Source organism: Barbus barbus (assembly GCF_936440315.1).
Source record: "Barbus barbus genome assembly, chromosome: 2".
Lineage (NCBI taxonomy): Eukaryota > Metazoa > Chordata > Actinopteri > Cypriniformes > Cyprinidae > Barbus > Barbus barbus.
This window is the reverse complement of record NC_136730.1, coordinates 35,767,324-35,795,152: the sequence shown is the minus strand read 5'-3', so window position 1 is coordinate 35,795,152 and position 27,829 is coordinate 35,767,324. Positions and strand designations below refer to the sequence as shown.

At 37.9% G+C, this 27,829-nt stretch overlaps 1 protein-coding gene across 1 annotated transcript in view; it reads right to left on the bottom strand.

Moving 5' to 3' along the window:
• The window catches only part of col25a1 (collagen type XXV alpha 1 chain), a gene marked incomplete at its 3' end in the record, with an annotated part of 457,976 nt that overhangs the window by 191,456 nt on the left and 238,691 nt on the right, over window positions 1–27,829 (bottom strand). The window contains exon 4 of the mRNA XM_079435639.1: window positions 4,342–4,368. Coding sequence (XP_079291765.1) covers window positions 4,342–4,368 — 27 coding nt within the window. The remainder of the gene's footprint in view (window positions 1–4,341; window positions 4,369–27,829) is intronic.

Genomic DNA, 27,829 nt, shown 5'->3' with positions numbered 1-27,829 from the left:
ATAACATTTCTTTTTGTTTATAATAATTTACATTACCTAAAGTACATAAAGGTATTGTTTAGTTAACGTTTATTGAATAATTTTATGATTAAACTAGTTAATGAAATACAGTCAGGTCCATAAATATTGGGACATCGACACAATTCTAAAAGTTTTGGCTCTATACACCACCACAATGGATTTCAAATGAAACGAACAAGATGTGCTTTAACTGCAGACTGTCAGCTTTAATTTGAGGGTATTTACATCCAAATACGGTGTACGAATTACAAAAGTTTGCATATGTGCCTCCCACTTGTTAAGGGACCAAAAGTAATGGGACAATTGGCTTCTCAGCTGTTCCATGACCAGGTGTGTGTTATTCCCTCATTATCCCAATTACAATGAGCAGATAAAAGGTCCAGAGTTCATTTCAAGTGTGCTATTTGCATTTGGAATCTGTTGCTGTCAACTGTCAAGATGAGATCCAAAGAGCTGTCACTATCAGTGAAGCTAACCATCATTAGGCTGAAAAAACAAAACAAACCCATCAGAGAGATAGCAAAAACAATAGGCGTGGCCAAAACAACTGTTTGGAACATTCTTAAAAAGAAGGAACGCACCGGTGAGCTCAGCAACACCAAAAGACCCGGAAGACCACGGAAAAAAACTGTGGTGGATGACCGAAGAATTCTTTCCCTGGTGAAGAAAACACCCTTCACAACAGTTGGCCCGATCAAGAACACTCTCCAGGAGGTAGGTGTATGTGTGTCAAAGTCGACAATCAAGAGAAGACTTCACCACAGTGAATACAGAGGGTTCACCACAAGATGTAAACCATTGGTGAGCCTCAAAAACAGGAAGGCCAGATTAGAGTTTGCCAAACGACATCTAAAAAAGCCTTCACAGTTCTGGAACAACAGATGAGACAGATGACAGATGAGACCAAGATCAACTTGTACCAGAGTGATGGGAAGAGAAGAGTATGGAGAAGGAAAGGAACTGCTCATGATCCTAAGCATACCACCTCATCAGTGAAGCATGGTGGTGGCAGTGTCATGGCGTGGGCATGTATGGCTGCCAGTGGAACTGGTTCTCTTGTATTTATTGATGATGTGACTGCTGACAAAAGCAGCAGGATGAATTCTGAAGTGTTTCGGGCAATATTATCTGCTCATATTCAGCCAAATGCTTCAGAACTCACTGGACGGCGCTTCACAGTGCAGATGGATAATGACCCAAAACATACTGCAAAAGCAACCAAAGAGTTTTTGAAGGGAAAGAAGTGGACTGTTATGCAATGGCCAAGTCAATCACCTGACCTGAATCCGATTGAGCATGCATTTCACTTGCTGAAGACAAAACTGAAGGGAAAATGCCCCAAGAACAAAAAGGAACTAAAGACGGTTGCAGTAGAGGCCTGGCAGAGCATCACCAGGGATGAAACCCAGCGTCTGGTGAGGTCTATGCGTTCCAGACTTCAGGCTGTAATTGACTGCAAAGGATTTGCAACCAAGTATTAAAAAGTGAAAGTTTGATTTATGATTATTATTCTGTCCCATTACTTTTGGTCCCTTAACCAGTGGGAGGCACATATGCAAACTGTTGTAATTCCTACACCGTTCACCTGATTTGGATGTAAATTAAAGCTGACAGTCTGCAGTTAAAGCACATCTTGTTCGTTTCATTTGAAATCCATTGTGGTGGTGTATAGAGCCAAAAATGTTAGAATTGTGTCGATGTCCCAATATTTATGGACCTGACTGTAAGGCACCAAAATACTATCCCATAATGCATGACATATTTTTGTAACTGCCAACCATAAAAATTTTATTCTTACCATTAACAAGTTTTTTTTTTTATTATTATTGTTAAATTAACATGATTAAAAAAGGAAAAAAAAAGAAACAATCTTGTTCTCCATTCAATGCCTTCATGCATCATGGAGAGCAGGCTATGTAGCACATCAGCGTAAATGGACTCTACGTGTGAAAGCAACTACGTGTGTGAAGAACCAAAAGCAAAATAAAGACATCAACACTGTCTTCCAAGAAAAGTACAAAATAATATAGTTTGTTTCTTTGGCAGTTTGAGCTTTCATAAGCCTCATGGCAAACTTTGGTTGATCAGGGAATGTCTTTATAATATTGGAAGTTCTGAATAATTTCAAGTAGGTACACAATGAATGCACAAAACTGCTGGTATTTACAGATTAAAATGCTGTGCTGCAGAACCTCTTCAGAAAAAAGCTCAAGAGCGCAAGAAAAAAGCTCACTCAGATCTTCTTTGTATCATGATCAAGTCAGCATGCAACTCCAGCGTAAAGGTCATTGCACACTGCGATGCAATTTTCACGTGCGTTTTTACGTATTCTCCATCCGTTCCTATCAAAATGCATGCTACAGATGCGAAAATGCAGAAAATCAAACCTGATCCGAATTTCTTTTGACAGACAAAAGTTTCGGAGGCAATGTGCAAACGTGATTGACACAACGTGAAGTATTTATTTTTTAACGTGCAAAAATTCTGGACTCAGTGTGCAATGACCTTAACTGTATGAAGGGAACGCAACTCGGGATGACCCTTCATACTTTGGCTGAGGACTCAGAGACAAATGAGATGCATGGCTGTTGATTGGAATGTCTTCAGAGAGTAGTTTACATTTAATTTTGGGATTTGTGGCCATCGTTACAGCAAATGCCAAATGGTAGCGACTGTAGAGAGTCCTGAACCTCTGCATGGGTGGGTTAAATTTTGAAACTCAGCTTTTGCAAAACATATCATGCAAGCTGGGTTTCCAGATGTATAATTGCCTGGACTCCAAATGCTATCAAAAGAGGAGGTTACACTTTATTTCGATAGTCCACTTTAGACATTCTACTAACTATAAGTAACTTTAACTACGTGACTTAACTACGTGTCAACTACATGTCAACTAATTCTCATTAATTTGCAACTACATGTCTGCTAACTCTCAATAGGGTAGGTGTAGGGTTAATAGAATAAGTTGACATACTTGCAAAGTTTCTAATACTCTGTATGTTGTATGTTGTGGACCCATCTAAATAAAGTGTTAGAAGTTATTAAGCAAACAGCCTACTAATACTCTAATGACTGCTAGTTGACATGTAGTTGCAAAGTTACTTACTGTTAGTAGAATGTCTAAAGTGGACTATCGAAATAAAGTGTTACCAAAGAGGATACACTCAGCCCTTTACATGAGGCATGTCAATGTTTCAAATGCAATATTTCTGCTCATTGGTCAATTACAAAATATCCATGCTGGAAAAGCATGTGTAGTGATGATCAAAACATTTTGGCTCTGTCTTGACTGCACTGCCACAACAATGTCTTTTCATAACATGTGAAGATATTCCAACACTTACTTTTAATATTTCTGTGCTGGATCACCGCTTGTTGAGACTAATAAAGACTAATAAAAACAATTTGGTCATTTTTCATGCTTGGCATCTGTTTTATATAGGGATGCTCTGTATTAATTAAAACACTTTAGCCTGGGGCCTGCTGGGAAGGCATTAATGTAGTGCACTGTGGATTTGTGAATGATGTGGGGATTTAGATATTCTAAAATGAGCCTTGAGGTCAGGGTCACTTCATAGTGACTGCAGAGCTCTATTGAAATGCATTCTCTATGGATCCATTCCTTATTAAATTAATTAACAACTAAGTAAAGAAATAATTTGGCATTTGACCAGAATACTTACACCTGAAATTAGAGAAGTAGGCATAGTGCTATGCGTCATATTCTCTATTGGTGGTAATTATATACATTGAGAATGAATCCTCTGGTATATGAATGAATCCTCTCCCTCTTTGTTTTTTACTCATATTCTCTCCTGGTTAACACATTTTTTTAACCATGTGATAGACTGAGTGAAGATATTAACTGGAAAATAAGTTTGTGTCAAATCAGTTGAAGCCCCAGGCCACCTATTACATCATCACTGTTGACCAGTACCAATCTGAAGGTGTTTAACAACTGGAGCAAAGTTTCCTGAAAGTGTACACAGGTAATCTATTTCAAACCATGAGAACACTTTCAAAAGCAACTGAGAAATGTGAATGTTTTGTTCAGAATTACATGACACTCTTCCATTTACATTTTAGTCATTACATCAGCCCTGACATGAAACATTCTGAAATATTTTTGATAATATACTTAATTTATATGTTTCTTTGTTTAAATAAAGAAACTGCCCTCTGCACTGACATTCCAACTGTCATCTTTAAATCCATAGCAACTAATATTATGGGATATTCAATATTTCTGCAGCTGTAAAAATGGGATACATGCATGGTTGCATAAATTGTTGATCTAAGAAGTGTTGAAAGGGCTCTTACCTTGTCACCTTTTGGACCAGGTGGACCCTAATTACAAAAGAGATGAAAAAATGAAAGGTTTGCTCCATAAACTGTAGTATTATAGTATTAATACTAAAAATATTATTGTAGTATTCTCATTAGGGATGCACTGATGTCACTTTTTCCAGTACTCACCCGATACCGATACTTTTATTTTTGGTACTTGCCAATACCGACATTTTCATTGCATTTCTAAATTTTTTCAAATATTGGGTACAGAAACCAAAAGAGGATATATAATGTTAATTGGTTAACTTCATTTATCAAATAGATACAGTCAAACCAAAATGTATTCAGACACCTTCAACATTTCTCACATTTTCACAGTTTATTTGCTATAGTTTATGGCAATAAAATATGACAAGAACTCAGAGTTAAACTTTGTCAGAACAAATTCAGCTTGATGTCAGATAACTTTGATAGAAAGGTATGTGATGGATTACAATCAATCAAAATTATACAGACAACTGTTAGTATGACAATGTTTACACAACTATCAATACTTTGTCAGGCAACCCTTAGACTTAATGACAGCCTGTATTCTCCTGGGCATGCTGTCATGCTGGGCATGTAGTCTCCAGGTTAGTGCAAACCTGAACTGGATATAATATGTCACAGTTTACTTTATTTTGCTATCCTCACTTACATAAATGAACTATAGTTTCCTGCACCCACTAGAAAAAAAATATCAAAAATTATATTTGGTCTCTGAACAATTTTTGGTTTGACTGTATATCCTTCAGTTATTTTCACACTTAATTATGCCCATTAAAATGTATTTTACACGTTTTTGTTACTTTCACTGTGTTTTTTTTTTTTTTTTTTTGCTCTATGGTACATCATCTTTAATTTAATAGAATTAGAGCTGCTCCATTGAAGTGGCTTAGTACTGTAATCACGCGTTTTGCTGTAATAATGCAGGGAACCACTTGTTATAAATCTCCTAACTGTGATATTGGTGATGCTGGGATTTATATTCCAAAGCCACTCATATAATGCAGAAACCAGTGGCGGCTCCTGGTCTTTCAAAGAGGGGAAGCTCATTTTCGGCCTACATCATAAAAATTGTCCATTTATTTATACGTAAATTATTTTCAAGAAAATGCTCTGTGACCCTGTCGTCTAGGCGTCTTTTCCAGTGACTTGACCAGTGTCCTCTCAATGGCCAGCAGAGCTAGGCTGCTTAAACGGCCTTGGCTTTAAACAGGAGAAACTCCTTTCTACACCTGCAGATGTAGCTCCAATTGTTGCCACTAATGAGTACAGTTTGTAAAGCTGAGGCATTGCATTGTCCAACTCCATGTCTTTAACCCTCTGGGGTCTGAGGGTGTTTTGGGGGCCTGGAGAAGCTTTGACATGCCCTGACATTTGTGCTTTTTTCAGTTGCTTATAAATATATAAATGGCTAAAGTCTAATAACACTGTAAACAGCACAAACCGGGCTACAATAATATGTTAGCAGCACTTATGTACTTGATTTTGTTTTTGAGAAAACAACGTTTATGCGTGGTTAGTGAAAAACTAACATTTTGAAGTCACTGAAATAAGGCCATAAAAAAACATACAGAACATTTGTTCACAAGACTTCTGAGAACTGGATCTTGTAGCCTAGAATTTTTGCTTCAAAATAATGTGAAAATCATCTTGTTTATTTGCTCACAGAAAACAATATATTGATTTTTTGAGTAAAAAGGGTCTATGCGAGAAGGCGTCAACCTTCACATTCACACCTGAGAACCTGAGACTGTCTGCTTAATATCTGCTAACACTTTATTTTGATGGGTCCACAACATACAACATACTGACTACGAGAAACTTTCCAAGTATATGTCAACTTATTATACTAACCCTAAACCTACCCTAACAGTCTACTCTGAGAGTTAGTAGAGATATAGTCGCAAATTAATGAGAATTAGTTAAAATGTAGTTGACATGTAGTTACAAAGTTATTTATAGTTAGTAGAATGTCTAAAGTGGACTATCAAAATAAAGTGTAACCTAATATTGTGATTTGCTGCTAAAAAAAAACATTTATTATGTTGAAAAGAGCTAAGAATTTTTTTATTTTTTGATGAATAAAAAGTTCAGAAGAACAGCATTGTTTGTAACATGACACATATCTTTATCATCACTTGTGTGCTAAATAAAAGTTTTAATTTCTATATATGCTGTCTCCAAGCTTTTGCACCTGGCATTTGCATAGTGTATATTGTTTATGTGCAGTTGCAAATGATACCTTGCTCTTATCTATACAATCAAATCTCGTGGAATATTTTTAGTTTGTATCGCTTCATAAAGAAAAGCGAGACAGCCCGCACCGGTGGGTTAAGGAACAACAAGTAATCACAGCTTTCTCCTGTTATGATGAGAATTGGCCAGCAATTTCGCCAAGCAAATACCAAGAAATAGGTTGCAGCAGTTTGTCAACCCGCTATGGGACTGAGCTCGAATAGCTTCAGCATCAGCGACTTCTTATAGTACACAATCGCTGTCAATCAAAAGGAGATGCAGTCTTTCGACAGACCCTCCAATCATCACGCAGAAGCCCGGAGTCCAGAATAATCACAGCATTTATCCAATGACTGTCTAGTTTCGAAGCACTGAAAAAAACTGTTCAAAGCAGCCCCATAGAAGTCAATGGACGCTTGCCTTCAACAGGGAAATACACTGATGCTACGGGAATATATGAGAAGGAAATCGAGTCATCTGCTATATGTAGCTGATTCTGAACGAACTCGTCTTCGAGATGAACGTGTTCTAACGCATTTTTAATCAATAAAATGTTAACACAATATTACATATTTGACCATAATTTTTTTAACATTATAGGGGAAGCCAAGCTTCCCTTGCAGTCTTACATAAATCCCCACTGGCAGAAACTCTCTTGAAGCAAGCAAATTGCACAACACGCGCACGTATTTGTAATGGTGAGAGGGACAAATACAGCCTAGCGCATTTCACACAGGCTGCTAGTTTCACTTTCGCCAGAAAGTCATGTATGCTTAAGGTTGAAAATAAATTATGTTTATAGTGAATGCCCCTATAAATTGTCTCATATTTACCATTTAGTTTTAATCCAAATAATGTGTGCTATGTCAGTGTACATCAATAAAGATCACACAACAGAAGTGCACGTGCTCTATCTCTCTCTCTGTCTCCCTCCCTCCATACCGTTAAGTAACTTGTGCATTGTTTTGCTTGTGTTTGACATATCTGACCGAACTACAAACTTTCCAGTGATGTCTGTGAGAAAGGGATATTCAATCGACAAGCTCGCACATCTGTGCCGGCTCGCGCTCAATCCACTCAGCGTTTTGCTTTTCAGCTCTCGCACATCAGCTATAAAGGCATCAATACTGAATGTTTAACATTATTCATTGCATACATCTGCTTCATAGACATCATTAATCTCTAATAACTCTATTTTAACAACAGCTGCCTGTTGTTCTGTTGTCCTGTTTCTTTGTCTGGATATTGCACTTATCACATGCTGTGTGTTATCAACGTTTGGTATTGGGGCATTTTAATGAGTACGAGTTTAAGTACAAGAGCTCAGTATCGGGTCCGATACCGATACCAGTATCGGTATTGGTGCATCCCTAATTGTCATTGTAAAATATTGCCATACAGTCTGTTCAATTCATTCAAATCATATGATTCCAATGAGAAAACATCACATAACAAGTAGACTGTTTGCTTTAAACGAATGGTTATTGTCATGGTGTAAAGAACAGAAACTGCTCTTTGTTAATAACTGGAATCTTTTCTGGGAGCGTCCTAGGCTTTTCCGTGCTGATGGCCTGCACCCCAGCAGAGTCGGAGCGGAACTCCTGTCAGACAACATCTCCAGGACGCTACGCTCCATCTGACTAGTAAGCCAACTTTCAAATAACTGCTATGATGACTTTTGTTCTACCCACTTAAAAGATAGAAGTACTTGCGTTGTCCAATCTATACAGACTGTGTCTGTTCCCCGAATAGCGAGGTCAAAATATAAATTTAATGTCGGATCTAGAAAAAATCTGATCGTGATTAAACCAGAAAACGCTAAATAAATTAACAAAAACTATTTTTAAAGCTTGGGCTCCTAAATATTAGATCACTCGCACCCAAAGCAGTTATTGTAAATTAAATGATCACAGATAATAATTTTGATGTACTCTGCCTGACTGAAACCTGGCTTAAACCAAATGAATATTTTGGTATAAATGAGTCTACTCCACCAAGCTACGGTTATAAACATGAGCCCCGTCAGACTGGTCGTGGCGGCGGTGTGGCAACAATATATAGTGATATTCTCAATGTTACTCAGAAAACAGGATACAGGAGGTTTAACTCATTCAAAATACTTCTGCTTAACGTTACACTGTTAGATATGCAAAATAAATCTCTCTTATCTCTTGCTCTGGCTACTATACTCTAATGTTGATAAAGTGCTAATTGTCGGAGATTTTAACATTCACGTTGATAATACAAATGATGCGTTAGGACTTGCGTTTACTGACCTAATAAACTCTTTTGGAGACAAGCAAAACGTAACCGGACCCACTCATCGTTTTAATCATACGCTAGATGTAATTATATCGCATGGAATTGATCTTACCGATATAGATATCGTACCTCAAGGTGATGATGTTACTGATCATTTCCTTGTATCGTGCATGCAGCGTATTACTGATATTAATTATATGGCTCCGCGTTATCGTCCGGGCAGAACTATTGTTCCAACCACCAAAAACAGATTCACAAATAACCTGCCTGATTTATCTCAACTGCTCTGTGTACCCATAAATACACATGAACTAGACGAAATGACTAGCAACATGGGCACTATCTTCTCTAACACATTAGCTGTTGCCCCCCTCAAATTTAAAAAGGTTAGAGAAAAACGTACTGCGCCATGGTACAACAGTTATACCCATTCTCTCAAGAAAGGAACTCGTAATCTTGAGCGCAAATGGAGAAAAACTAACTTGGACGTTTTTAGAATTGCGTAGAAAAACAGTATAACATGTACAGCTATAGACAGGCTCTAAAAGCTGCCAGGGTAAAGCATATCCGCAAACTCATAGATAATAACCAAAACAATCCAAGGTTCTTATTTAGCACAGTGGCTAGATTAACAAATAAACAGACACCGCCCGATCTAAATATTCCCTCACAGTTTAATAGTAATGACTTTATGAATTTCTTTACTGATAAAATAGATAACATCAGAAATACAATATCAAATGTAGATTCTACTGCGTCTAGTATTTCAGCTTCATTCATCGAACCCAAAGAAAAACTGCAGTGCTTTACAACTATAGGACAGGAAGAGCTAAATTAACTTATCAGTGCATCTAAACCAACAACGTGTTTATTAGATCCTATTCCCACTAAACTACTGAAAGAGTTGTTACCTGTAGCAGAAGAACCGCTTCTCAATATTATTAACTCATCGTTATCTTTAGGTCACGTCCCAAAACCATTCAAGCTGGCGGTTATTAAGCCTCTTATTAAGAAACCACAACTAGATTCTAATGAACTGGCAAATTACAGACCCATTTCAAATCTTCCGTTTATGTCTAAAATTTTAGAAAAAGTTGTGTCTGCTCAATTGTGCTCCTTCTTGCAAAAAAATGATCTCTATGAAGAATTTCAGTCAGGTTTCAGGCCTCACCATAGTACAGAAACTGCACTTGTTAAAATTACAAATGACTTGCTTCTTGCTTCAGACCAAGGCTGCATCTCATTGCTATTATTACTTGATCTTAGTGCTGCGTTCGACACTATAGACCATGACATACTCATAGATCGATTACAAAACTATACTGGTATTCAAGGGCAGGCTTTAAGATGGTTTAGATCCTACCTGTCCGATCGCTACCACTTTGTTCATTTAAAAGGAGAGTCATCACAATTATCACCAGTAAAGTATGGAGTACCACAAGGATATGTCAAATTTAAAAAGGTCCTCTGCTATTTTCAATATACATGTTGCCTCTTGGTAATATTATTACAAAATACGGGATTAGTTTTCATTGTTATGCTGATGATACTCAACTATATATCTCAACAAGACCAGATGAAACTTCTAAACTATCTAAGCTAATAGATTGTGTAAAAAATGTAAAAGATTGGATGACCAATAATTTCCTCCTATTAAATTCAGATAAGACAGAGATATTACTTATTGGACCAAAAAACAGTACACAGAATCTCTTGGATTACAATTTGCAACTAGACGGATGCACTGTCACGTCCTCTAAAGTAAAAAAATCTGGGTGTTATATTAGACAGCAACTTGTCCTTTGAAAATCATATTTTCCATGTTACAAAAACAGCATTCTTCCATCTTAGAAACATTGCCAAGCTTCGAAACATGCTACCTGTTTCTGATGCAGAAAAGCTAGTTCATGCATTCATGACCTCTAGACTGGACTATTGTAATGCACTGCTAAGGTGGTTGTCCTGCATCTTCAATAAACAAGCTACAGATAGTCCAAAATGCAGCGGCTAGAGTTCTTACCAGGTCAAGAAAATATGATCATATTACCCCAATTTTACAGTCTCTGCACTGGCTACCTATTCAGTTCCGTATCATTTACAAAATATTATTACTTGCCTATAAGGCCCTAAATGGTTTAGCTCCTGCGTACCTAACTTGTCTTCTACCACGATACAATCCAACCCGCTCCCTAAGGTCGCAAAACTCTGGACTTTTGGTAGTACCTAGGATAGCAAAGTCCACTAAAGGAGGTAGAGCTTTTTCACATATGGCTCCCAAACTCTGGAATAGCCTTCCTGATAACGTTCGGGGTTCAGACACACTCTCTCTGTTTAAATCTAGATTAAAGACACATCTCTTTAGCCAAGCATTCACATAATGCATCTTATAATCTTGTACTGCAGTTATATCTGATCAAATGTATGTTTATTATTATTCTTTAGCTTGGGTTGAACAAATCAGTTTTGCTTAGATGGAACAGCAGCTACGCTCATTATGTCTCTATTTGTTTCTCTGTCTCTGCCATGGGATTAACATCCCGTGGTAACTAGGAATGACAAGCTTCAGTCTGGATCCAACCCTTAAATGATCTGAGATGACCGAACACCTGAGAAAGATGATGCCAACCCCTCAGAGGACTTCGGAGGATGCCAAAGCTCAGACAACATACAGAATTACCCAATTTTGCCATAAGTCAAACATATTAAGGTTCTGCAATATAAAAATATATTGTGGAAACTTAAATTCCTGTAGAGCTGCTTTGCAACGATTTGTATCGTAAAAAGCGCTATACAAATAAACCTGAATTGAAAAAACTTGAACAAGTAAATGTTTAAAAGTAGTGGGTCATTCCATGTCAAATTGAGCAAATTTCAGAAACCTCCCTGGCTCATTTTCTTTCCCCTGAAGAAAGACAAATACTGTACAAAATATTATATAACATAGATTAATGCTTGACTGGGTAATCCACTATTTTGTAGAGAGGGGTTAAAATGACAATTTTCACCTTAGATTTGGAGCCAAATTGCAGGGGGTAAAAATGACTTTAGAAAGATGACAGCATCATTATGTTATTTTTCCACAGAGGTTGGTAGGTATATTAGTATAATTTGTTGACTTCAGCAATGTTTGTTGCATTATACGACAGTGTAAACAGTTCAGTTCAAGAGATCTCAGTAAGGACCCAAAAAGTAAACTTTTACAGTGTACACATTTTCTGAGGTCAAAAACAAACATGGGTCACTTTGCATTTTAGCTGATACTTTTTTATTTTAAAAAGGAATGTCTGAAGAACAAATACTGAAACCATAAATGTATCTTATATCCTTCTTTCAAAACAATTGCATAGAACATACCTGTCTGAGTATCACAAACATTATTATTATTATTTTTTGCCAATATGTCCGCCTGTCCTTTGATGGATTTAACCTGTTAACCCGCATCGGCCCGCGGGCGGGCCGGAAGGGCGTGGTCGGGCGTGGTCGGACTTTTTATTACCTTTGTTTTAGAACAATATTCAATCAATTATCATTAACTATATATCATTTGAAAGCTAAAACACTCAAGATTAACGATGTGAGCTTGTTTTTGAAATCAATACACCAGAGAGGAAAGGGTTAACAGAAATGCTGAAAGACCGGCCATTTAAAATGAACAAAGCGAACCGCAGTACTCACGTTTGATCGCCAATAGCGCTGGTCAGCTCAGACTATTCCAAGACACACCAGCATACATTTCAAGAGAAGGGTCCACTCTTCAAAATGCATCCACTTTTTAATCCAAAACAACGAAAAAATAGGGGAAAACACGATAGATCCTCCTTTGTTTACATAAGCGATTCGAGTTATAGTTATCGATAGCGTCCATTTTCCAATAAATATCGATTATAATTCGTATTCCAGCTTTGAAACGCCATCTATTTCCAGCAGAATCGTCTCTTCCGAGTAAGAATAGCCCTCCCTCGTCTCTCTCCTTCAATCGCAGGAGCTGTTATAACCCGGGACAGTAAGCGCGTCCGTGAATGGGTCAGCGAGGTGTCAATCCGGACACATCACAATAGGGGTGTTTGAACCCAGCCAATGCCTCGCCAGCACAGTTTTGATGGATGGAAGTGTTAGCCAACCACAAGGACGTTTAAAGTGATTGACAGTTTGAATAGTTTACGTAAGATTGTTTAGAGAATAGCTCGGCGTATTGTCCGTGTGTTTTCGTGCGCTCTCGGGTTACGCATGAAGCGTACACATAATGGCGTCGCAGCGCTACACAGACTGGCTATCAGCGAACAGATGTTGTCCAAAGCTCACATCTGAATCTCTCCATCGTGGATCTTCGACTTGAGAAGTGTTTCTGTGGCGTTTGGTGGTGTTTTGGAGGACGTGGGGAGAAAAATGGCTAATTTAGTAGCCGAATACGCGCTGAGATCGCTGGGAAGCGTGGATAGCATTAGCACGTAAGTGTCTCCACCCTCCTCTTGAATGTTTATGTGTCTTTATCATGTATTTGCAGCTTTTGTTTCATGTTAGCTGTTTTAGATTCTAAAAATGACAACGGAGAGGGATAATATGAGGGGATTACATGAGTTTTGTTCGTGTGGGTGGGTGGGTGTGTTTGTTTGTGGGTATGTCCCGGTTATTGTGTGTGTGTGCGTGCGCGCGTGTGTGTGTGTGTGTACAAAATGTAAACAGTGTTGCAAGTTTGATTTGTTTTGCTTACACACTTTCTCACTCTTTTTCTCTCACTCTTCCCTGTCTTTTCAGAGGTCTGGTGAATCCAGATGGTCAGAAAAAAAACCATTTTAGTGGCTGCTAGAGCGTCTTCCTCCACTGTAAATACTGTAAATAGTTTTTTTTTTTATTATTTAGTAATATTAGTAATAGTAATCTATTACTATATTAGTAAAATAGTAATATTCATAATATTCACCATATAAAATAAATAAAAAATACAAATGTTGTAAAAACAATGTATTTTGCATGTTTTGTGTTTTCACTAGTTCAAAAATGATCAAATCTGTTTTGGTTCACTGTTTTCATTATTGGAATTGTTCAGAATAAAGACTGTTTAGTTATGTTCAAATTCTGAAATAGTTTTGTGTTTTTTTGTGGTTTCATTGGTAGAGCAGTTCTGAATTGATATACATATGTAGTATGCAGTGTCTTATGGAGTCTCTAAATAGCATTTTTGAAAGGATTCCTAGACTTTTCTTGAAATAAAATATCCAAATGACTTTTCCAAAGCTTTTCTTGAAATGAAATACCATAAAGATGTACTTTCTGTAAGTCTTTACCTATAAAAAATTTATTATTTCATATTTTATTTCAGGAAATATTTAGGCGTTTTTTTTCAAAAATGCCATTTGTAGACTAACCAAATGACTAAATGAGTCAGCACTACAAATGCTGTTCAGAAATAGTTTTTTATTGTGTGTTTTGGTGGGCAGAGCAGTTCTGAATTGATATACATATATGTATTATGTAGTTTTGACTCATTTGGACATTTGTTTACAAAGTGTCTATTTGGGGTCTCCAAATGGCTTTTTTGAAAGGACGCCTAGATTTTTTTTAAATAAAAGCTTACAGAAACTACATTTTTGGGAGTATCATCCTCAAATTTGAATCAAAACATGGTCAGATGTTCAGCTTTATCTTTATGGTGTTTTCAGGCCTTTGGCATGAAAGTCTCATCCATTTTTCCCTTAGTGAGCTTCATTAAAACATATCGCGAGTCAATTTCATGTATATTTTACCTTGTTTTACTCTATTGCTATACTAATTTTGAGTTATTATGACTCTAGAGTAACAAAGGATCAAGTGTCTAGTTTCAAACAACACCAGATTTTTAAATATAGACCTTAGGGTTCAAGAGCTACAGACATTTTTATTTGGTTATATCGTTTTTTACAAAATGCTCAAAAATAGGGGCGCAGGGTAACAGGTTAAGGGTGCCAATACCACTCTGAAATACAGGTGCAGCATCTCTCAAGATCAGTTCCAGTTTTTCTTTAGTAGTTTGTGTAACAATATGCAGTGACTTGAGGTTTTTGATCTCGTTCCAGCCCTCTATTTGGTAATATGTACAAGTTTAGAATTTCTTTCTGGCTGTTATATTCTACTGTCACTGATATGTGAGAGAAAATTGCCAAATGGCTAATAAAAAGTTGTACCGTGAGGATGTGTTGCAAATATTATTCGCCGATTCTGACTCTGAAGGGGAATATTTGCCTTTTGGAAATGACGATCGGTCGTCTAATAATCGTGCTTCTCCTCTTTGCAGCGCAATGGTGCCACCGTGCAAGGCGAGAGTGTTCACAAAGCATAAATAAGTGATAATTTAGACCCTTTGCCCAATGGGGATGGGGGTGGCAGGGGTGGACGTGGTCATAGTGTCCACTGGCTCAGCATTGCTGATGACCGGCCAGATTGTGTCATTTGTTCTGATCACGCACGCCGGCAGACAAAGTACAGCAAACAGTGTGGGGTAGGTTTGTACGCTGTGCCATGCAATGAGAGGTACCATACTCTCAAGAACTATAAACTGTGTCACCTAGATACCTGATTGGGCAGATAGCTGGTCAACTGATCAAACAATAGGCACATGTCTTTTACTATGGCACAGTAATATAGTAATAATTTACTATTTTCTCCTGTTTTACAGTTTATTTCCTCTTTTCCTGATCATTTGGAATGAGGATAAAAAAAACATGCAAATAAGTTCAAACATCCATTCAATATCCATTATTGGTAACACTTTATAATAACGTTCAGTTGTAAGTCATTTATAACCGATTAGTTAATGATGAACTAATAATTTTCAAAACATTCATAAGCGATTAATAAGTGATGTGCTAACAATTTGTGTATGTTTTGTTAATTCATTTACAAGTCATTTACAAGTAATTAGCTAATGATGAAATAATAATTTACAAAATATGACTATGCGTTCATAGATGATTAATAAGTGATATGTTAATATTTTTATTTGTGTTTTGTAGATTAAGTTATAAATCATTTACAAGTGATTAGATGATGATGAACTAATCATTTACAAAACATGACTATACATTCATAAATGATTAACTAATATGCTGACGATTTATAGATCTGTCAGCTTTAGCTATATGGAATAAACACAAAACTAGATAATGATCTGAGATATTGTCGCTCTGCTGCAAAATTTAAACGCCACAGATATCAATTCCATGCGACAGTATTAAATATAGAGATGTCCAAACTATGGCCTGCGGGCCAACTGCGGCCCGCTATCACTCCTGTGGCGGCCCGCGAGGGATTTTTAAAAATCGTTTTCATCCAGCGCGTGAAGCATTTGTTCCAAAATAGCTAATTTGATGCAATATCAGTAATATCCAATAGATGGTGCTGTAGCCTGTAGGCCCTCACAGGGTCCCTCAGCAACCACCTCCACTTCCACGACAAGGGGGTGCTCCTGTGGACACAACACAAAACTGGCACTCCTGGCCGGAACTAGGAAAACGGCGGCGGCCGGCGGGCTTGACTCCCGTGAACGGCGGCGTGACTTGGGGGAGCCGCCGACGGTGGGTTGGCTTTCCCCACGGACGGCGGACTTGGGTGAGCCGCGAACGGTGGCGGATAACTCCCACGATAGGTGGGCTGGAGGGCTCGCGGCACTCGCGGTGATCCTGCCGAACTCCCACACAGTGAACTCCTTGCAGTGGGCTATGGCGGGATCATGAGTGGCGACTTCCTTGCCGCGGGGCAGACAAACACAGGAACAAAATAAAAACTAGAAAAAATGAAAAAACAAAAAGGAGTAAAAGGGCGCCGCTTACTGTTTGAGGTCTGGTCTTCTGTCACGGTGCACACACGAGCAGGATACAGGAACACGCAGACGAGGACGTAAACTCAAAATAACAGTCTTTACTGATGACATCAAGGCAGGGCAAGACAAGGCAAGGCTGACACAGACAGGAACACCGGGGAGTAACGAGTAGACCAGACAAAATCAAACAGAACAGACAGGACTATAAATACACAGGTAAATCATAGACAATTAGACAAACACGGCTGGACAAGAATTAACTACTGATTACATTTAACAAGGACAGCAAACAAACCAAATATGGACACAAGAGGCAGGAACACATGACACGCACCACAGAGGACTGACACAGTGGCACGTTTCAGATAGGGCTGTAGTACTGGAGTCCAGACTCGAGATGTTTTTCTGTCGTCTCTGACTTGTCTTGGACTCATTGGTATTTGGACTCGGACTTGTCTCGGACTTGGTCATTGGACTCGCCAAATGTTCTAGTTGGTCTCGACCGAGTCCAGCTATATATATGTTCGGAAAATGGGTAATGTAATTGGTTTAATTTACAATCCATCTAGCACGGGCATTGCCATTGGTCACTGCTGCGTCATGTGCCTGGCTCCGAGTGTGTGCGCTGCACAGAGGCATAATTAATTTTTATTTTGGTCACAGACACAATGTCGGTGAGTTGCATAATACAGTTTGGTTTTACAAAGTTCATTGGAGTTTTCCCTCGCTTCCACCTGACTTTCCTTCGCTTTTATATAGCTTATAAATGCCCGTGCGCATTTTACTTTTACTTTCAATAGCGCAATTTCGCGTCAATTGCTTATCTATAACTTACAACAACAAATTTTCTGCAATAAACATGGGACTTTTATTAACAAAATGAAAACACCATATGCTATAAGCCTAATATAAAATAACAAACTTACAAATGTTTAAAAGTAAAAAAAAAAAAAAAACGCGTTGTAGAACCAAATGAATAAGAAACAGAATGAATAAAAGCGAAATGAATAAAGCCTGGAGATCAAACACCTCGATGTAAAATAAAATAAATAACACAAAATTTAAATAAAGTAAAAATAAGCAAACACTAGGGCTATGGCTGGGCGATTTTTCAGATTTTATGGATTCATTTTTATCGAATTTAATGTTTTGCCACACATTTATTTTTTATAAATCAAGGAATCACGATTTTGAATAGAAATATTACGCTAGAATTAGACACTTTGACAATAACAGTAAAGAGAGAAGAACGATCCAACCGCATGTCGGCGCACATGATTAACCGCTCTCTTGTGATACTCTCTATGTCATTCACACAGAATGCGCTTTTGTGTTGACAAAGATGCAACGCGGGCAGTGGAATAGGAAAAAATGCAAGAAGATGAGAGTGAAACATCTTTTAACAACTAGATCGCCGTGTTTTTAGAAAGCTGTTTCATGCTGCAAGAGACGCGCAACAGTCAAACTTTCATGTTTACATAGAAAAAACTATGGAAAAGCAGCGTAATCAAATAAAAAAACTGTGAAGAACTACTACTGTATGTCTGATATTTCATGTTTGCATCAGGGTGACAGGTTGAAAACTACTGTTCATTGTTTTTACAGAGCATTTATAGTTAATAATAGCACTCTAGCTATTATTCAGTCATTTTGAATTTGAATTACTTGATAATTTGTTAAGCATTTTTCTTGTATCATTTCTGAACATATAATATGCATAAGAAACGTTTGTATAAGATGTAGTTGTAGTTCATGCATCTTTTCTGCAAAGATATTTAGTGATTTGTTTAACATTTACATCATGATTAATTTTTTAATTTTTTTAGCTTTTGATATGTAGCCACTGACTCGATTGTTGTTTTTATGTATATTTGTGCTTTTATTTATTGCTGTCTATTGTGTTTCTTATTTTTATACTGGAAAGCGCCCTGGGCACCTTTCAGGTTGTTGTATGGCGCTATATAAATAAAATTTGATTGATTGATTGATTGATGATGACAACGTCATGTGTGGTGCACTTAGAATATAATATTCTTTAACTAGAGGTTTAATAAAAAAAAGTTGCTTGAATCATGCTGTAGTTAAATTTTCAAGTTGACTAGTTAAAATTGTACAAAATCGAGAATTGGTCAAATATTCTATGAAAATCTTTTTTTTTTTTTGCCTTATCGTCCAGGCAAAAAAACAAAACAAAAAGAAACAAATAAAAAACCTTCCAATTTGTAATTTCTTTAATTTTTAATTGTCTGTTATCTAACTGAACTACATTATTTTTATTTCTACTATTAAGAATGGCCTCAGCTTAACACCTGTAATACTGTCTGTATCCCCCTATCCCCAGGGGATATATATTGCACCTATATTATCTGAAACTATATTATATTGTTATATAGAACAAGTAACAAGTTCAAGAATGGGAACATGTTGATTTATTTTTTAGACTTATGTTGCTTGTTCTTTGTAATATTTTCCATTGGCAGCCCAGAATGTGATTGTTACACTATAATACAAATGCTGAAAATGTGCACTTCAGCTTAGGCAAGGCAAGTTTATTTATATAGCATTTCATACACAGTGGTAATTCAAAGTGCTTTTTAGCACATCTGATCTCTTCTGGAAGCTGGTTCCAACTGCGGGCCGCATAATAGCTAAAAGCAGACTCCCCTTGTTTTGTGTGAAAACTTGGTATTTCTAACTGACTCGATCCTAATGATCTGAGTGGTCTGTTCGGTATATATTCAGTGAGCATATCAGCAATATATTTAGGTCCTGGGCCATTGAGTGACTTATAAACAAGTAAAAGTACTTTAAAATCAATCCTAAATGTAACTGGAAGCCAGTGTAAGGACCTGAGGACTGGTGTGATATGCTCAGATTTTCTGGTTCTAGTCAGAATCCTGGCAGCAGCGTTCTGGATGAGCTGCAGTTGTCTAATGGTCTTCTTGGGAAGGCCGGTGAGGAGACCATTACAGTAATCCACCCTGCTGGTGATAAAGGCATAAACAAGTTTCTCCAGCTTATGTGACTTTAGTGAAATTGCTAAACCTAAAGTAAATAAAATAGCCTAATTTGATCCTACAGTGTTGCTGCACATGCTTTTAGATCATTACAAATAATAATGCAAAATTATTATCTTAGAATAGAAGATATGCTGTCTCTCATGTCACATAAATTATCAATAGTTAAGTATGTGGTTTTGAAGAAGATTTTATTTTTATTTTCTTTCTGTTTTGACTGTCTCATTTGGACTTGGACTTGACTTGGACTCGAACCTCTTGGACTTGGACTTGACTTGGACTCGATAGTCCTGGTCTTGGACTTGTCTTGGACTCAATAAAGGTGGACTTGACTACAGCCCTAGTTTCAGAAGTGGCTCTCTGCAGGGCCTCACTAAAGATAGGTGCCTAGTCTATTTTTGACGGACGCCGTGTTCAAGCCGCGCAGCGAATACAATATAAAAAGTTAAATTAGCTATTTATTTTTATTTTTTTATTTTTATTTAGTCATTTAGCAGACGCTTTTATCCAAAGCGACTTACAAATGAGGACATAAGAAGCAATCAAAACCAACAAAAGAGCAACAACGTGCAAGTGCTATTACAAGTCTTGGTTAGCCTAACGCAGTACAGATAATTATTATTATTATTGTTGTTATTTTTTAATAAAAAGACATAGATAAAATACAATTAGAATAGATAGTGCTAGAGTTAGAGGGTCAAGTAAAGATGGAACAGATGAGTTTTTAGCCGTTTCTTGAAGATGGGTAAGGATTCGGCTGCTCGGATCGAGTTGGGCAGGTCATTCCACCAGATGGGAACAGTTAATGAAAAAGTCCTTGAAAGTGTTTTTCTGTGTTTTTGGGATGGTACAATAATTCGTTGTTCACTTGAAGAACGCAAGCTTCTAGAGGGCACATAAGTCTGAAGTAAAGAATTTAGGTAAAGGGGTGCAGAGCCAGTGGTGGTTCTGTAGGCAAACATTTATGCCTTGAATTTAATGCGAGCAGCTATTGGTAGCCAGTGCAAATTGATGAACAGAGGCGTGACGTGCGTTCTTTTCGGCTCATTAAAGATTAATCTTGCAGCGGCATTTTGGATTAATTGTAGAGGTTTAATAGAATTGGCTGGAAGACCTGCCAAGAGAGCATTGCAATAGTCAAGTCTGGACAGAACAAGAGCCTGAACAAGGAGTTGCGTTGCATGTTCCGAGAGAAAGGGCCTGATCTTCTTAATATTATATAATGCAAATCTGCAGGACCGGGCAGTTTTAACAATGTGGTCTGAGAAATTCAGCTTATCATCAATCACAACTCCAAGGTTTCTGGCTGTTTTTGAAGGAGTTATGGTAGATGAGCCTAACTGGAAGCTGAGATTGTGATGAAGCGATGGGTTAGCTGAAATTACAAGCAGTTCTGTCTTAGCTAGGTTGAGTTGAAGGTGATGGTCCATCATCCAGCAAGAAATGTCTGATAGACACGCTGAGATGCGAGCAGCTATCGTCGGATCATCAGGATGGAATGAGAGGTAGAGTTGAGTGTCATCAGCATAGCAGTGATATGAAAAGCCATGTTTCTGAATGACAGAACCTAGTGATGCCATGTAGACAGAAAAGAGAAGTGGTCCAAGAACTGAGCCCTGAGGCACCCCAGTAGCTAGATGTTGCGACTTGGATACCTCACCTCTCCAAGATACTTTGAAGGACCTATCAGAGAGGTAAGACTCAAACCACTGGAGTGCGGTTCCTGAGAAGCCCTTTCTCAATAGGGTTGACAAGAGGATCTGATGGTTGACTGTATCAAAAGCAGCAGACAAATCTAGCAAGATGAGTAATGAAGATTTGTCAGCCGCTCTTGCAAGTCTTAGGGCTTCAACAACAGAAAGCAAGGCAGTTTCGGTCGAATGTCCACTTCTGAAGCCAGATTGGTTACTGTCCAGGAGGTTGTTCTGTGTGAGAAAGACAGAGACTTGGTTGAACACAACTCGTTCAAGTGTTTTTGCAATGAAAGGAAGAAGGGAAACCGGTCTATAGTTCCCAAAAAGAGTTGGGTTAAGAGTGGGTTTTTTAAGAAGTGGAGTTATACGAGCCTGTTTAAATGCAGAGGGAAAAATTCCAGTGTGAAGGGATGTGTTAACGATGTGAGTGAGTGCAGGTACGACTGCAGGTGAAATGGCTTGAAGGAGATGAGATGGAATAGGATCAAGCGGACAGGTAGTAGGATGACTGGAAAGGATGAATTTAGAGACTTCTGCCTCAGAGAGTGGAGAGAAGGATGTGAACGAGTGTATGTTTGCTGGTAAGATATGTTTGATAGATTGTGGTGTGGAAAATTGTGCAGTGAGGTTTGTAATTTTATTAATGAAGAATGTGGCAAAGTCATCAGCTGTTAGAGATGATGAAGGAGGGGGAGGAGGAGGACAAAGGAGGGAGGAAAATGTTTTAAATAGCATGCGAGAGTTAGGTGAGTTGTTAATTTTGTCATGATAGTATGTCCTTTTAGCAGTGGAAACATTAGCAGAGAAGTCAGAGAGGAGTGATCGATATAAATTAAGGTCAGTAGGATTTTGTGATTTGCGCCATACCCTTTCTGCAGCCCTGAGTTTAGAACGATGTTTTTGGAGAACATCAGATAGCCAAGGGGCAGAAGGGGTACTACGGGCTGGCTTGGATGAAAAGGGGCAGAAAGTATCTAAACAAGACGTCAGAGTGGAACAGAAAGTATCAGTAGCACTGTTAGCATCAAGAGAGGATAACTGTTTATGGGGAGGAAGCGAAGATGAAACCATAGCAGATAGCCGGGAGGGTGAGAGTGAACGCAAGTTACGTCGAAAATTGACATGTGGAGGGATATGTGATGTGTCAGGAATCATGTTGAGGTTAAGAGTAAGGAGGAAGTGATCTGAGGTGTGCAGTGGAGTAACCAGCACATTATCAGTGGAGCAGTGCCGTGTGTAAATAAGGTCCAGTTGGTTCCCTGATTTGTGAGTAGCCGTAGTTAGCACTCTCTTGAGATCAAAAGACGCAAGCAGAGTGTGGAAGTCTGCAGCCTGAGGTTTATCTAGGTGGATGTTGAAGTCTCCAAGTAAGACAAAGGGAGTACCATCCTGAGGAAAGGTTGAGAGCAATAAATCTAATTCTTCCACAAAATTACCTAGTGATCCTGGAGGACGATAAACAACTACAAAATGGATTTTTAGAGGGTAGGTAATAGTAACCGAATGTGATTCAAAAGAGTTGTTGATACTCAGAGATGGTAAAGGAGTAAATGTCCAATTATTAGAGATGAGCAGACCAGTACCTCCACCTCTTCCAGTCAAACGGGGGGTGTGGGAAAAGGAGAAATTATTGGAGAGTGCTGCAGGTGTAACATTGTCCTCTGGTTTGATCCAGGTCTCTGTCAGGGCCAAGAGGTTTAACGTTGAATGACTAGAAATGGAAGTAATGAAATCAGCTTTGTTGACAGCAGACTGACAATTCCAGAGACCAATAGAAAAAGAAAATAATGTATTAGCAGACATAGGCAAAGTGCGCAGGTTGATAGGATTGCGCCGTCTACAGTGTGTGATGCGTGGTTTGCGAGTGGTAGTGATGGTAGTGATCTGGAAACACATAGTAAGAATAGGCTATATAAACTGAAACAGAAGTGAAACAAGTAGTAGGAATGATGATAATTAAAAATCGATACTTATGTCCTCTTCCGATGTCCCTGTCCGGTGGAGTCGCACGGTAGAGTCGATGGTCTTTACACTCTTCGGTCTTCACACGAGGAGGGCTTTACACGAGGGCTGCCGCGGTATAATAACCTTTTTTTTTTATACCCGTCAAACAAATCACTATTACAATTCAGCTGGACCCACTTTCCTGTTTATCACTAAAAATGGCCAAGCAAGTGCAGACACTGACAAGATATGCGATACAATACGAGACCAAACGCGATTTCAGCAACTCTCAACACAGTAAACAAAGCTATTTACACTACAAAACTGGCACAATTGTAAATAAGTTACTTGTTTTAAAAATGTGAAAGTGTTCATTTTGTTTTGAAAAATGCCTTGTATTGGAACCGTTTTAAAAATGCTTAAAATGCTCTGTAGACTTTCCAGTATCAGAACAACAACAGCATTCCAGTATGCCAGCGTTATCCCGTTATCCTCCTGCTCACGGGTGCTGTAATTTTGTGGGGAAAACATGGTGATGAATGAGAAAAGGCAAGTGAGTTTGTTTTGAGTTTGTATTGTGCATTTTCCAGCAACCACGCCGCTAGTTTCAGTTTCACGTTAAATATTTAAGGCTGTGCGTTTACAATATATGTTTATAGTGAATACCACTATAATTTGTGTTTGTTTTTTATTTATATTTTCGTTCTTTTTTCTATTCTGAACACTGCTAAATTTACAGGATTTTTGGGGAATATAAAAACATGGGTGGGGAATATAAAAATGTTTCTAATGTTTGTAAACATTTAGTTTATTTTACATTATTTCTGAATGAAATGATAAAATGTGTCTTATACATCGACTTGTACACCAATGCAACTTATCTGTGTGTCATAAACTGCTCATAAAAATAGGTAGAGATGGTATGCAGTACAGTAGTGAATGTCAATTTAGAATAAAAAAAAAAAAATCAAAGCTTCATTTGTCATAAACATTATGCGGCCCCTCACTTAATGTGGAAAACTTGATGTGGCCCTCGTGTCAAAAAGTTTGCCCACCCCTGATCTAGAGTATGATTTCGACAATGTGTAGGTCCTGACACGTGTTGTTTAGAATGTCTATAAATGCTGATCCCAACTAATCTTTTTCATCATCAACATTAAAATCACCAACAATTAGGACTTTATCTGCAGCCAGCACTAACTCAGATAGAAAATCAGCAAATTCTTTAATAAAGTCTGTATGGTACCCTGGTGGTCTATATAGAGTAGCCAGTACAAACATCACAGGGGATTTATCATTAGCACTTGTTTCTTTGGATAATGTTATATTAAGGACCATTACTTCGAACAAATTATACTTGAAACCCGACCTCTGAAAAATACTGAAAATATTGCTATAAATTGTAGCAACACCTCCCCCTTTACCTTTTGGATGCGGCTCATGTTTGTAACAGTAATCTTGGTGGGTAGACTCGTTTAAAGTAATGTAATCATTTGGTTTTAGCCAGGTTTCTGTCAAACAAAGCACATCTAGTTTATGGTCAGTGATCATACCATTTACAAAAAGTGCTTTTGTAGAAAGGGATCTAATATTCAATAAGCCAAGCTTTATCATGTGTTTATTTGTATTATATGTGTTTTTTATTTGTTGAACATCAATTAAATTGTTACTCTTAATTTGGTTTGGATGTTTTCTGTATTTTCTAGTTCAGGGAACAGACACAGTCTCTATAGTGTGATATCTAGGTGAAGGATTCTCTATGTGCTGAGAATTAACTGACTTCTGTGATGTGAGGCGGCTAGCAAACAGTCGGTTTAGCCAGTCTGTCTGCTTCCTGACCTAGGCCCCAGTTAGTCAAGTACGAACTCTAAGACTATGTGCCATATTTCTAGAGAGAAGAGCGGCACCACCCCAGGAGGGATGAGACCATCTCTTTTCAACAGGTCAGGTCTGCCCCCAAAATTCTTCCAATTGTCTATAAAACCTATGTTATTCTGCGGGCACCACTGTAGCATTTTGACCAATCAGTCACACAATTTTGCATTTGATTTAACAAATCAATTAGTTATTAGATTAACAAATGGTCACAGACCCCCCACCAAATACAAATACTGGTGCTGGTATGTCTGTCAATGACTCCAGGCCCCTGGTTTCATGGCAACTCATCTGATAACACTTGTTTTATTGCTCAATGGAATGCGGGTAGAGCAACACTTCCTCTTAGGAAAGACACATTACGTCATAAAATGGAATCTTCTCTAATTAATTCATAGAAAACCCTTTCTTTGAATGAACACACATATATTCAGGTCATTGTGTATATTATTACTGTTCTTGTTTACTGTATATGTTTTTGTGTATTGTACACCATTTTATGCATGCTTATGATAGATCACTAGTTAATATCACTTTAGCTGTATCATGTTTAGTCTCTATCAATTCGTCTTCGGATGATCTAATTGAGAGTGAATATTACATGTTGATACCTATGCAACATATTAGTGTCTTAAGAATCTTTAGAAGTTTGTGCATTAACCCAGCTGAATTACCTATGCAAATTACCATGTCCAGAGACAAAGAATCGTAAAACTTTCCCTCCAAAAATTCAGGACTCCATTGGCTCTTTGACACCCCAGAGGTGTGACCTGTATAGCAGATAAAGCTCTCACTTCAGAGACGCCCAGGCAGTAGGGATGGGTACCGAAATTAGGTATTAAATCGGTCTCGGGGCTAAAATATGAAAGACCGGAGTATCGATAAGCTCTGACGTTATCGGTACTTCTGTCGGTATTGGAGAAATTAAGAAAACACACATACATTTATTGTTGCTCTCTCTCTCTCTCTCTCTATATATATATATATATATATATAATGTCGCCAGCTGTTTTTATGTACAATAATATTCAAACATTTGTCTATGATGCATTTTTGCTATGCGTGATTCAGAAGCCAGATCGCGCTCACGCGGAGGAGCTTCAGCACACGCAACATGAAAGTCCTGTTTAATTATGATAGAAGAGAGAACCAACTATTCAAACATCTGCTCACACTTTAGGCCTGTGGCTGTTATATTAAGCTAAGTATTTTTTTCTTTTTCGATTTTGGCTTCCAAGGATTATAGCCGCATTTCTTCTCACAACTCCCTTCCCTTCCGGCGCGGATTCGTTCCTCCGAACCAAAATTTAACATCTGAATCAGCTCAATCAGTGATTGTTATAAAATGCCGTCTTTACTGTTGCTACATTGCAGGACATATTTGATAGTAAAACGTTGAAAGTACAATCTGCACAAGTGATGCTCTTCCCCAGGCTGAAATGTGTGTGCACGCGTGTGCCTGCGCGGCGGCGTGCTCCAAAACGGACAAGCAAAGTACACTTTGAGCTTCGGGCACGTCGAAATAACACACAAAAATATGCCACAAATGCGTTGCGTGTCAGTATATTGTCTTAAAGTGTCAGACTGGAGCTTGAGCCATCAATGTTAATCAAAGAACAAAATGCAAAGAGAAAATCACCCACAACGTTATAGCTTTAATAAACATAAATCTATCAGTACATACAGTGAAAACTATGCAGTGTTCATTTACATTTGATTACTTTTGTAACTATTACTTACCTGTACATTAATATTAGTAGACCTTCATGGAAAAATGAAAGCACTGTTTATTTCATTTCGTTTGTGTGTTTGTTTTATTGTATTTGTCAGTTTGTTTTACTTTGTTTCTTTGTTCATGTTGTTACTGTATCTTATCTTATGTATATAAAACACTAAAAATACCTGCACACTGGTGCATTTACAAATTGATGAAGTGCAGGCATTTTTAGTGTTTTATATACATAAGATAAGATACTGTAAGAATATTAACAAAGAAACAAAGTAAAACAAAAAGTACCGATAAGAATACCGTTAAAGTACCGGATCGATAAGCAGTATCGGTAAGAGTAGTAATACCGTTAAAACCTTAACGATACCCATCCCTACCAGGCAGTCTGCGGTTTTGTCAGATCCTAAGAGGATGTTAGCTAGAACTTTTTCTGGACCCTCTAAGTTTTTGTGCCAGGCCTTGCCGCCTTGAGTTTCCATTCAACAAAAGACCTCAGCAGATCTCTTTTCCACTCTCTACCTGGAAAGAACATTTCTACCTCAGAACATCTTTGGAATTCATCACTCTTCAACCCGGAAGAACGTGGTCGGGAATCCAAAACCTTGAGACCATTAAGACTTTCATCTGAGACTGCATTCCAGACACTCGTCACGACCAAATGCATTGCAAGTATTGTACATTTAACTAAACAAAACAAAACAGAGGTTATTAGTACAAGTTATAGACCCCGTTATAAACGATGCTGATGGATTTACTAGGGTGGCTTTTTTAAATGACTTTTTCCATAACTGAATTCTCTGGTTTTCCTGATGGTTTCATCCATCAACTCTCATTAGCCCTTTCCCCATGTATGAGTGATTGTACGCATGTATGTTTGTTTGTTAGACTAGTTTGCGTTAGTGTTTAGTTATTAAAAGTTGTG